Below are 12018 nucleotides of genomic sequence, written 5' to 3'. Positions count from 1 at the left end.
CTTAATGAAATCATTAGCTGTCCGTCCTGCAGACAGCCTATGGACCCGTGCGACTGATATGAATCACATTTCTGTGCTAAATGATAGAAAATAGTTAAATGATGGCACTAAATTGCTTGTGTGATTGCAAGAGTACCAAGGTTTTATTCATCAATGAGATTATAGTTTTTCTAGGAAAAGGCTTAAATAAGAAGTTTTATTCATATGAAAAGGTAACAATTTTTGAGTGCAAGGTAACATGATGTTGCAGTTACATTAATTTTTTACAGAGCATAAGGCAAGATGAGAGGGCATGATAGGGCTACACAGAGGTGGGAAACAAGGTTTGGTTTGTGTACCTTTTTTTAAAGGTGGAGGGGAAGCAAGGGAAGGAGAAAAGAGGTTTTGTCCCTTTTCTGTTTCTTTATGACAGTTCCTATGAAGGAGCACATCACTGAAGCGTAAGAGTACCAAGGACTCACAAGGAAACCTGAGACTGTATTGGAATATGGGCAGAAAGGTTTTACTTTGTGGCATTAAGAACATCTGGGAAATTTTAAAATGAAACATTGTAAAAATGGTCACTTGGTAAAATCGAATGTGTTATCCGTCTAGATGGTGAGAAAGCCATTTTGAAAAATCATCTTGATCAAAATCCACCAGCACAATGGGGCTCATCAGACCCATCCAGAACAAGCAAAGATCCTATAGAAGACATCAACTCACCAGAACAGTAAGTATACACCATTACATACTTATAGAGAAGGAGGTACCCCTGCTCTCTTGAGTATGCATGTGATTGTGTGCATACGTTTTCTGCTGTTTTAGCCATAAATTCCACCCTGGACACCAGCTGCCTTGCTGGTAAAACATTAATTTAAATTATTACATTTCATCGAAACCCACATTTCTCTTTCATGCATTTTTATGGGAAGACCACTGTAAACCCTTCTGCCAGACCGAGCTACAGAGAGAGCCTGGATCATCAGCAACAGAAGATGTGAAAGCCAACTCCTGAAGCACCAGTAGGCAGCAATGTTGTACCGTGGTGCCTCCCTGCCCCCAGCTCACCATTCCCACCAGTTTTAGAGGATATCAGGGGCAGGAGATCCTAAGGTGCCCCGAAGGCCAAGTAACATACTTCTTTTGTCTTGTCGAAAGCAACATGATGTCTAAAGTTTCTGTAGAGAGTTACAGGACAAGCTGTGCCCAACCACCAATGTATGTTAAGGAGAGAAGAAGATGTACATATGTGCATACTTGTGTTGTGACTGTTGTCAACAGCCCAAGTCCTTCCACACACCAGCCAGAAGGGCTCATGGTGTACATTGCCATTTTTTTCTCTTTCGATCTTAAGCTAGCTGAGAAATAAAAACAGTCCTAGGGCTTTTCAGCGTTACCATAGCAGCTGGACCCGAGTTTTGGCATAGGAAAGCCTGCGCCAAGTAGTTTCCCTTAGAAACAATGCTGCGGCTACAAAGAGAAGATGGCACAAAGCACTTGCTGGATTGATGGAGGAAAAAGAGTCTGATGGTATCAGCTTTTCTCTCGAGGAAGCTCTATAATAAATTCATGTACTGCCCTCTACCAGCTCAGCAGAGCCTGCTGTGGGCCAGAGATCAGGGAAGCACCATGCTTGTTTGTCCCTGGATCAGTCCATTCCCCAAGGCAGCCAAGTTACACAGGCATCACTTCATCAGGATTTGAGCTAATAGCTGTCAGATTCCTGTTTTGTACACAGGCAACTTAAAAGCTTATTTAAAAACAGAATAAATTAAATAAATTACTAGACTGAGTCACATGTTCCATCAGTGACAGCAAACCTGATTTCAGATAGCAATTACTGCCTTGTACTACCTGGTGCAGGAAAACACGTGGATTTCTAACTCTGTCTTTGCACCCCAAAAAACCCCAACCCGAACCTGCACTGAAGCTGATCTACACACAAACACACACATATGCACCAAAAAAAAAGCCCCCAGTAGCTGAAATATCTATTTATTTCATAAAAGCAGGGCCCTTGCTGAGAAAGCTCTCGTGACTTTATGGGGTCAGCAGAGTGCTTTAATGCATAGCTATTAGAGGTCTGTCTTTTACCAGCACCATCTGTCAGAAATAATGTAGTGTGAATGCAGCCTCATCTGCACATGGACACCTTACATTAAGAGAGATGCTAAGAAAAACACAGCCACTCAGGCAACCCAGTTGTCTCGACACAGATTTAATAGAGAGAAAAAAAAAAAAGAAAAACATTTGGTGATGACAGACCCTCCTCTAGGCTAGCAGTAACTGATGAGAAGACTGAGATTTCCTGAAGGTCTTAAAGAGCGAGGCGGTAAAAATCTGAATAATCACTGACATTTATGGAAAGTAATCAATAAAGTCCTGGTAGATCAAAACAGTATCATTCAGCACTTGCGCAGCTGTGACTGTGCCAGGTCCAAGGGTCAACGTCTACCGTGAAGATGCATTGGCAGCTTGGGTACCAGAGGCTCACCACTCCACCACAGGGGACCTGCTAGAGAGAAGTGTAGCCATCTTCAGGACTAGGGCTTTGTGATTCCCTCTCTTTGACCAAAGACTGCCACTTGCCAAACTTTTTGCTCTTTAGGAATATTCTTCCTCATGTATGTGGTTTTTTTCAACTTGTTTGGCAGCACTTCTGGCCTTCCATGGTCATTAAATATATCATTTGGGGCGGAGAGGGGGAAGTGTTACAGACAAGCTGTGGTTTTTACCTTCTCTTTCTCATTTACTGTGTACATAGGGCATCTGATAAGAGAGGTAGTCACACAGTCTGCTGAACCTTTTTCTTATTCAAGAACACAAACCTCAAGGACATTACTCTGAAGAAGGTTTCCTCCTTGCCACAAACTTTTGAAAGGAGGACGTTAAGATAATAATGCAGAAATGTTAACTCTTTAATGGCTATAGCAAAAAGAAGCATCCCAGCTTCCTGTTATTGATAGCACTCAGGAGAGCTGATGTCTTCCAGTACGAAAGTTCTTGTAGAATGCAGAAAAGAGTTTGATTTGGAATTTTTTCATTCTTTCTTCCCATTAGTGATACATTTGACTAACTGCAAGTGTGATCCCCTATCCTACAGTTGTGTCCACAGTGAAGGCACAGCAGAATGCACTCATTTCAGGCTCAGTCATGCAAGAAGTTGTCTCACATTTGTTCATGGGGTGTTGTTTATATAATGTCCATCAGAATATGAAAAACATTTGGTTTGTGCTTGGTTCAGATTTAAAACCCCGCATCTAAGAAAAATACAGTCTATATGACTGTAAAGCAGCCTTAGAGCATGAATATAGATGATTCACATTCCCTTTGCCTTTTATTCCCTTTCCTGCTGGGCGGGAACTGGTAGGTTATCTATAATGCCATGTAAAATTTTCCATACCCAGTCAGACCATCAGACATGAGGAGCAAAAAGTGAGCGCTGGCTGCTTTCTCTCCTGTTCACATTGCTTACACAGTGTAAATTAACAATTACTACAAGAGACAAAGCAGTGCTGGTGCACAGGCTCGAGCCCTGAACTTTGATTTTCCATGGTGCTTATCAGTGTACCTCCTAGCACAGTTGCATCAGCTTGTGCTTTCCCATGTAATGCTGAGGCACAGTCTGCTACTTGGAAACCCTGTTTAGGGGGAGCTTAGCTGCATGGATGAGAGCTGCACCATGCCAGATCATCTCAGGTCCAGAAAGCAGCCTGAACCAGTTTAGAATAGATACAGTAGTTCATTTCCCAGTAGGCCGGGGGGTCTCTTTCCTCTTCCGTGGGTGTGTGACCTGCTGGAGAAGATCATAAAATCACAGAATCACAGAATGATTGGGGTTGGAAGGGACCCACCTGCTAAAGTAGGTTCACCCAGAGCGGATCACACAGGAATGTGTCCAGGTGGGTTTTGAATGTTTCCAGAGAAGGAGACTCCACAGCCTCTCTGGGCAGCCTGTTCCAGTGCTCTGGCACCCTCAAAGTAAAGAAGTTTCTCCTCATAATCAGATGGAACCTCCCGTGCTTCAGTCTGTGCCCATTGCCCCTCATCCTGTCCTTGGGCACCACTGAAGAGTCTGGTCCCATCCTCTTGACATCTACCCTTGAGATATTTATAAGCACTGATTAGATCAGTGTACCTTAGCTGGACACACTATTTCAGTACCAGTTCTATCAGTGCATTGTGTTGAGATATTAATCAGGATACTATTTGTATTCCAGCCTGATAGGGACCTGCTTACTTATCTAAAGATTGCATCAGTCCCCTTATCTGCATGATGGCTACATGAATATACTCAATAGGAGATCTTCCATGACCCTTGAAGACATTCTTCTGGGCACCTTCAGTCCTGTATGCTGTCCCGTCTCATCAGTGACCTACATTCAGTGAATTAGTTTTTGGCACCATTAAAATTTATACTGTTCTCATTTTAACAGCAAGAACATGTAACAGTCTTCCAGATCTCTGAGTAGAGGCGATGACAGATTTCTGCAGGACCCCACTAAAACCTGCAGTTTTCACAGGATATTTCCTATATGTGGTCATTTTTGTAACCTTCGAAGCAGCTAATTGCTGTGTAGCCTTTATTAGAGAAACTAACTTGATATTTTTTGAGCTAAAGCTCTGCTTTTAGCAACATTTAAAAGACAGTCAAATACCCTGCTGGAACCAGTTACGCTGATTTTAGTAACCAAAAATTCTCATCAAAAAATGTTGGTTATGACTGGATTATTGCATTATAGCCATATGCCTTGGCATAAACATGCCTCCTTTATTGAGTTTCTTCACTAACAGTGGTTCATATTAGTCCATCTATGATCCTACTCAAATCTGTCCTTAAAATAAGGTGGATTTAGAATGCTTAGTTCACTTGCTAGTACAACATCTTGCTTTACAGTACTCTTTTAGAACATCTCCAGTTTCCCAGCAGCTGCCAAAAAGCAACATTAATGGGCTGGAGAATCAACTGAAAAGATACCTGAATGCTTAGATGCACTTTATATGCTCCCACAGCTCTTCAGATATTCAACTGTAGCAGGAGTTGTTCCAGTCCCCCCACTTAGCAATTAATCCCATCACTGGTTTTGTATAGCAGAAAGAAATTCTGTTTCAAATGCCTCTGCCCTCTTTGTAGCATCATGCATTCCCATATGCATTGTGTTCCTATGTGTACTGACATTGGAAGTCAAGCTTTTACTTGGTTTCATTTATCCCTAATAAATTACGTTTCTGTGCAGAGCTGAGGATATGGCCCTATTCTAACACAATACCCTGATAAGTGGCTGCTCCGTGTGTGACACCACCTTTCCTTTCCATCTCCTTTAGCAGTTGTAGAAAAACGCTAATACTAATGTTAACCATTCCTTCCCCTGAATACTTGACAATATGCTTTGCCATATCTATATTGTATGGACAACTCAAAACAAATTGTATGCCACCAACCTGAAAAGCATTGACAAAATGTGGCAGGGGTGGAGGAGGAGGAAAAGCACTGATATCGGAGAGGAAAAGAAAAACCATACAGTAAGGCAAGGTACAAGATTTGCTTTTACTTAAGCAGAAAACAGCAGTTTTGTTTGGATTTTGTTACTTTGTGTTTTTTTTCCCCTAAGAGTTTTGCATAAACTGTTAATTGTGTTCAAGTCTCCAAGCTACAATCCTCTGCCCCAGTTCCAGAAACCAAGTTTTCAAGTGAAAGTAAACTTTAAGTACAGTTAAAGCAAAATTTGCCACCCACTGCAGCCACTGTTGGCATAGCCAAATAAACATGCTTTGTCCATGGTATGGCTAACACTTCAATGGGTGGAAAAAAAAAATCCCATTCACTTGATTATGCAACTGGATTCCCTTGGAATAGCTTCAGAAAGCTCTTTAATGAGAAGTCTGTAACAGTTGAACAGAGTAAGCATTTCCACTGGTGGGAAAATAAGTGTGGGGAATTCTGCATTTGACCCTGCAAGGAGAGACAGAATGGCAATCTGCAGCCTGGGGCTCATAAGGATTCCGCACATGGAAGCAGTGAGCCATGCCACCTCTGCACTCCTTGGGAACAAGGCATGATTTCATTGATGCCACCAGAAAGAGTTGGGCACAGTAGCAAAATAACAATGAATGGATTTTGTCTAATCCCAGGGATGCATTGCCAGCACTACAATACTCGACGCTGTGGATTTATATCGCATCAAACTTCTAAAAGGAGTTTGTGGGGGGAGAAAAAAAAAGATGAGAAAGATCTTCCTGGCTAGGCAGCCTACAACTGTATTCACCTCATCTCTGTATAAACAAGCCTTAGTTTGTAGTGAAGAAACTAAAGAGAAGCAACATTACATTTCTGTTTGAATTTGAAAGCTATACCGCTTGGTCACTGAGCAGTGCAATGGATGCCTTGGCAGCTGTCTCCACTTCCTAGCACAAAGCAAAAAAAGAAATGAAATGTCGTTTGAATCAGAAAGGCTGTACAAAGACAAGCTTTCAAACATACACTTCTTACAAGGGCCTGTCTATACTCAGTCATTATATCAGATAACAGGGAAATATAAATTTAAAACTCCATTGTACTGATACAATGCTTTGTATGGCCATTTTTCTTCTGGAATAAAAAAGCAAGTCTTCAGCTCTGTCAATTTGACATCTGTCTTCTCTTTAAAAAGTTCCTCCCTGTTTCAAGACTGAATGTCTCCAAATGAAGAAGTAATCCTGGTATGATAGCATCTTCATCTCTTAAAGTTTTTCTTGCACTAACAAGCCTCAACTGGATTTTCATTTAGTGTAAGGCGCCAGTATATCCACAGCATGGCACTGTCCTCTCCACGGAGCGGGGTCAGTTGGGATATCTGTGAGCATGGTCTAGTATCCCTTAAAACAAACAAACAAACAAACAAAACCAATAACCTACCAGTTTTCATTATGTCAATATGCTTGGACTATTGGATATGGAACGTCAGGTTATTAAATACTCAGTTTTGGTGTGGGTGGAAGGTTAGACTGCATTTAGAGTGCCCACTCCTCAGTCCTGTAGCACTGACTGTGATAACTGGAGAGCATCCAGTACCTCAAAAACACAGACCTAAACTGCAAAGAGGAACTACTTGGCAAAACCTGTCAGTCTGAATTCCCTCCCACTGTGCACCTGTGTTTGCCTTAGCTGGAGTTGCAAAAATGCCATCCTTAATTTTAACATCCTTGCGCTAAATGATGCATGGCTTAAAACTCAGCCTGTGAGCTCTTGCACGTCTATGCAGTCAGATGGGGCTCTGCGTGCAATAGATCACTTTGCAAGGGACAGGGAGTTGCAAAGCTATATGTCCTCATTGCAAATTTAAGGTTTTCCCTTTTTCTGATATCAGCAGTCTAATGATTAACCTGGAAGTGCCTGGGAATTATAGAAGGTTGTGGGATGGTGAGAATGCACCCTTAGATTCTTTTGTCATGTCTAGCCTGTCAGAAAAAGTCCCCAAGGGGAAATAAAACCATGGTGGTGTAGCTCAGTAACACTGAGTGTAATGCTCTTGGCATTAACCCTCTCTGTCACAGCAGCAGGCACAGAAAATATCCTTGTAGCAGCCTGCAAACACATCAAGCCTGTGATGTGTTAGCAGGCTTGTTATTTAGCAGGGCCTCTTGCAATAGGACAAGCCTGTAATGGTTTTAAACTAAAAGAGGGGAGATTCAGGCTAGACATGAAGAAGAAATTTTTTACAACAAGGGTGGTGAAACATTGCACCAGTTGCCCAGAAGGGTGTTAGATGCCCCATCCCTGGAAGACATTCCAGGCCAGGCTGGACGGGGCTCTGAGCAACCTGATCTAGTTGAAGATGTCCCTGCTCATTGCAGGGGGTTGGACTAGATGACCTTTGATGGTCCCTTCCAACCCAAACTATTACATGGTTCTATGACTCTATGTATTACATTTTGCTCTAGGCTAACGCTTATGTCTCTCTGTCTCTCTGGCAGCATACAACGCCGGCTGTCCTTGCAGCTGCCCATTCTCCACCATGCCTATTTGCCATCCATAGGAGGAGTTGACGCCAGCTGTGCCAGTCCCTGCGTCAGCCCCAGCGCCAGTCCTCGGCACAGACACGTGCCGCCCTCCTTCCGAGTAATGGTTTCAGGGCTGTAGGAAAGGGACATCAGTGCTTCCTGAACTGCTTTTAAGTACTCAATGACTGGACTAAACATCTGACCTAGAACTCTGCCACAAACATATAACATTGGCTCCGACCGCAGAGGAACTACCGCTGAGGCCGTCATCACAGGAGTGCCCGTGTAACTTGTGTGGGAAGGCAGAGGAGAAGGACACAAGGAGTTTGATCTGTAGCCTTATTCATGGAGTTTTTATTTCTTCGCGTAGAAGTCACTGAAAAACGTTTCTTCCCAAATTTCTACTAGCAACAAGGAGGCTGGGAAATACGGATCTTGCAAAAAAGACACTACGGAAAAACAAAATACTCAGATGGCACTGAGCTTTATGTGGCTGCTGAGAACATGCAATTCTATACTGTATCCATGTAAGGAAAATACAGTGGTTGAGCTATACCATATTTATTGAAGTAGATACATTCCTTTTTACAAGAGTTGTGTTAAATTGCTGGAAACATTCTGCACTGGTTAGTCTTGCTTGTTTTCATTTCAGGGATGATGTTCGATAGGAAAGAAGGGTGGTGAGAAATGATTCCTCGGGTGTCATTGAGACTCTGCAGTGCTGTGAGCAGGGTCACCTCTAACTTGCAGCTGTACATGAAACCCAAGCAGAGGCTGAAGCTCCAGCTCCAAGTTGTCACCAGCTGGAAAGCTGCTGGTTGGAAGCGGAGAGCTTCACCCTTCTCCAGGAATGGGGGTAGTGACTGCTGACCATCTGCAGCTTCATTTTTAGCAAAGTTTCTGCACCTATTTCAGAATAAATGCCACCAACCAAAATGTACTAAACTGTCTGGAAAAGTCCTGAGGTTGGTAACTCAAGAAGCTGAGGACAGAGGGGTAGTAAAGTCTTAATGTCACAGGATGGATTGTTTTTCATAGTTTGTTTGAATTATGTCACACATAATTACAATAAAATTAATTTAGTGGACTTGGGGGGGAGGGGTTGGGGCACAGCACTTTGCTGTTGCAGGCAAAGCCTGCAGAGCACATAGATGTGAATATACACTATGTTTGCTTTGCACCCGCTTGTGTGGCAGTTGTAGCAGATAATAGAAAGGACAAATCAAATTTACCAATAGAATGTTTTATCTGAATCCTAAAAGGACTGTGAAAAAAACATCAGTTTTTATACTTTAGCTCCATCCCCTAAACCAAAGTAATTGGGAGGAATGCTAGTGGCACATTGTCTGGACTGGCTCTGGAGCCAAACCCTCAGGCACAGGTGAGATACACATTGCAGCTTCTTTTTCCAAGGGACTGGAAATGTGGCGTCTCACTGCCAGGGCTGTTTGCTAAGAGTAGGGGGAAAAAAAATACAAAACCCACATGAAGCACCCACTGGGCTCTCAGTTTTCTTTGACCAACACCTGTGCACCTCAGACCAAACCTTTGGAATGATGTTCCTACAAAGGTTTACAAATCAGCCATGACTGAAGCACAGCTGAAGAGATTCATTAGCTGAGGGACTTAACTGCGGCTTTGACAAGCTAGCATAAATCTCCATTAAAAATAAAAGACACCTCATAGTGGCCAAAACCAACATGAATATGTATCTGAATCTTACAATCAGGAGCATCACAAAATATTTCACTTGGCACATACAGTAAGAGAGGTTATGGAAATATCTGTAGCTTTTAGAACAAAAATATGTAAGTATAAACACGATAAAATAGAACTCATTACTCTGTTTAAGCACTAAACACTGACTTTGTCACTCAATGTGTGTTGACAGTATTCTCTTGCTTTATTAATATCATCAGGGCCTGGTTTATTTTAAAAGGAATGTTAATTTTTAAAAAGAGAAAATTACAATATTGTATATAATGTATACACAAAGATCTCTGTAGAAATATTATTCCAATTTAGCAGGAAAAAAAAAAAATCAGAAGTATCGGACCATTGGAGGTGAGTGTGTGTGTGTGTCTGTAACTTTGTGAATACTGACTGTGTGACGTTTATTAGGTTTAAACCATGCAGTACATTCTTTGTCTCAATGATACTGTAGTTTCTCCCATAACATTTCTTTTCACTTTACTGCAGATAACAAGACCAACCAAGTGAATATAGCTATTTAATGTTTCTGTTCTTTTATACTGCAGCAAAAATGTACTGTAAATTTATGAAGAGGCTGTGCCCCAATGGCATTTTCCAATGATGTTAGTGCACAAATGCTTTAAACTAGACTGGAACTGCCAGAATAAAATGTAAATTAAGAATTTCTTGTATAACCTTATACTGCATGAGATCAATTTTTAATAAATTGTTGCAAATCTGTTTTTATGAATAAAATATATAAAACCTAGCTTTTTTGACTCAGTGCCCTCATCCTATAGCAAAACCATGTTTAATATGTTTGTGTGTGTCTCTGTGTGTGTGTATAAACATACATGTAAATATAAAAGTCTCCCTGGAGAAGGAAGAATCCTATTACAACACCACATTGTAATAAAAAGTCAAAATACACATCCTAGTAGTTGGAGGGTTCACATCTAGAGAAAATAGACAGAAAAGTTTCTGCCCTGAAATATAATTACTCAAATTACTGCAATACTCATAAGTGAAATTTCAGCCCTTTTTCAATTGGGAAAATAAAAAAACTATGCTGAACATTTACATCCAAACCACACTTAATACATGCACCATTCTCTCTTGCACCACAAGGCGTGTGAATTCAGGAGGAAAAGGAAGATTTTACTATTTCACATAAATTATTGAAGTTGAGCCCATCTTCTAGCTCTGTAATAAAATCTCTGCTTCAGCAAATGAGAAGTTTCTGGGAATACTCACCAATGGTTTCGTGAAGGCTAACACTAAACCTCTCCATCTAGTTTCTTGTTTTTGTGTTCTAAACCAGGTTCTTCTGGATGGCAGAACAGGAGGAGGGTGGGAATGTAGTGCAATGAGCCAACAAGAAGAAAGAACATTTTTAGTTGTTTACTTTTCAACAGGAGCATCCTCAAGCCAGCACAAAATTACATAAAGCACAAGATAAGGGAATTCAGAACCAACATCACAAATGTATTTTCTGTAGATTTCTGATGCAGCTTAGGAGTCCCACCAAACATATGCAAAAGAGAAAATACTAGTGAGGAGTTAACAGCATGGCTTGTGGATCTCAATGCAGAATACCAGATGGCAGGAGAAACTTAAACAGATACATCAAAGCTCATTCAAGAAAGGAAAAAAGTCTACAATGGCTTTATTGTGAAACCTATATTCAACCAGAAATTGTGGTACAATGTGAGCAATTTAGAGTTGCTTAAGAATAATGGGAAACCAGAACAACGCAAAACATTGCTTTAAGAGGTCAAAAAAAAAAAAAGAGGGAAATGGCATAGAAGCAAGTTTACTTGACCAGTTGAGTTTCCACAGTCACAGCAAATGCGCTTCCTATAAAATCATAAGCTTGCTATTGAATTAATGGGAAATTACTAATGTTGCAGCACTTCTTTCAAATAATAAAATTTGAGGGTTGTAAGAAGAGCAGGAGACGCACTTTTTCAGTTTTCTCTTTCTTTTAAAAGATCACCTGGCCATTACTTTAATACGCATGAACATTATTCACGAGCACACTTTCAAGAGCACTCTGCCTCTCGAGCCCATCAGGATTCTGCCAGCACTCTACAGCGCTTCTCACTGCGCACTAAATGACATTGCAGAGGAGCACTAGTGGGTCTAGGGCTGCGTTGGAAGAGGTGAGGAGGAGATGGACAGAGCCCACATTTAGCTGCTGGCAAGTGCAACCCCTGGGTGGCAATACCATCACGTCGGCGTTGCCACAGACCTCTCGTACCTGCAGACATTTCGAGCCAGCAGCTTTGCAAACTGCAACTTGTTTAAGCCCCTTCCCCTGGTGATGAGGTGCTGATGTGTGCCAAATGAAGGGACAGAGTGAAG

At 41.6% G+C, this 12018-nt stretch overlaps 1 protein-coding gene across 2 annotated transcripts in view; it reads left to right on the top strand.

Moving 5' to 3' along the window:
- GABBR2 (gamma-aminobutyric acid type B receptor subunit 2) overlaps window positions 1–10423 on the top strand; it is a 490383-nt gene extending 479960 nt beyond the window's left edge. For both annotated transcript variants that reach the window (XM_071804339.1, XM_065832356.2), the window contains 2 exons: window positions 595–712; window positions 7936–10423. In XM_071804339.1, coding sequence (XP_071660440.1) covers window positions 595–712; window positions 7936–8101 — 284 coding nt within the window. In that variant the 3' untranslated portion in view covers window positions 8102–10423. The remainder of the gene's footprint in view (window positions 1–594; window positions 713–7935) is intronic.
- Window positions 10424–12018: the final 1595 nt, after the last annotated feature.

This window comes from Patagioenas fasciata, chromosome 2 (genome assembly GCF_037038585.1).
Source record: "Patagioenas fasciata isolate bPatFas1 chromosome 2, bPatFas1.hap1, whole genome shotgun sequence".
In the NCBI taxonomy this organism is placed as follows: Eukaryota; Metazoa; Chordata; class Aves; order Columbiformes; family Columbidae; genus Patagioenas; species Patagioenas fasciata.
Note: the sequence above shows the minus strand (reverse complement) of the source record. Positions and strands in the feature narration are given on the sequence as shown.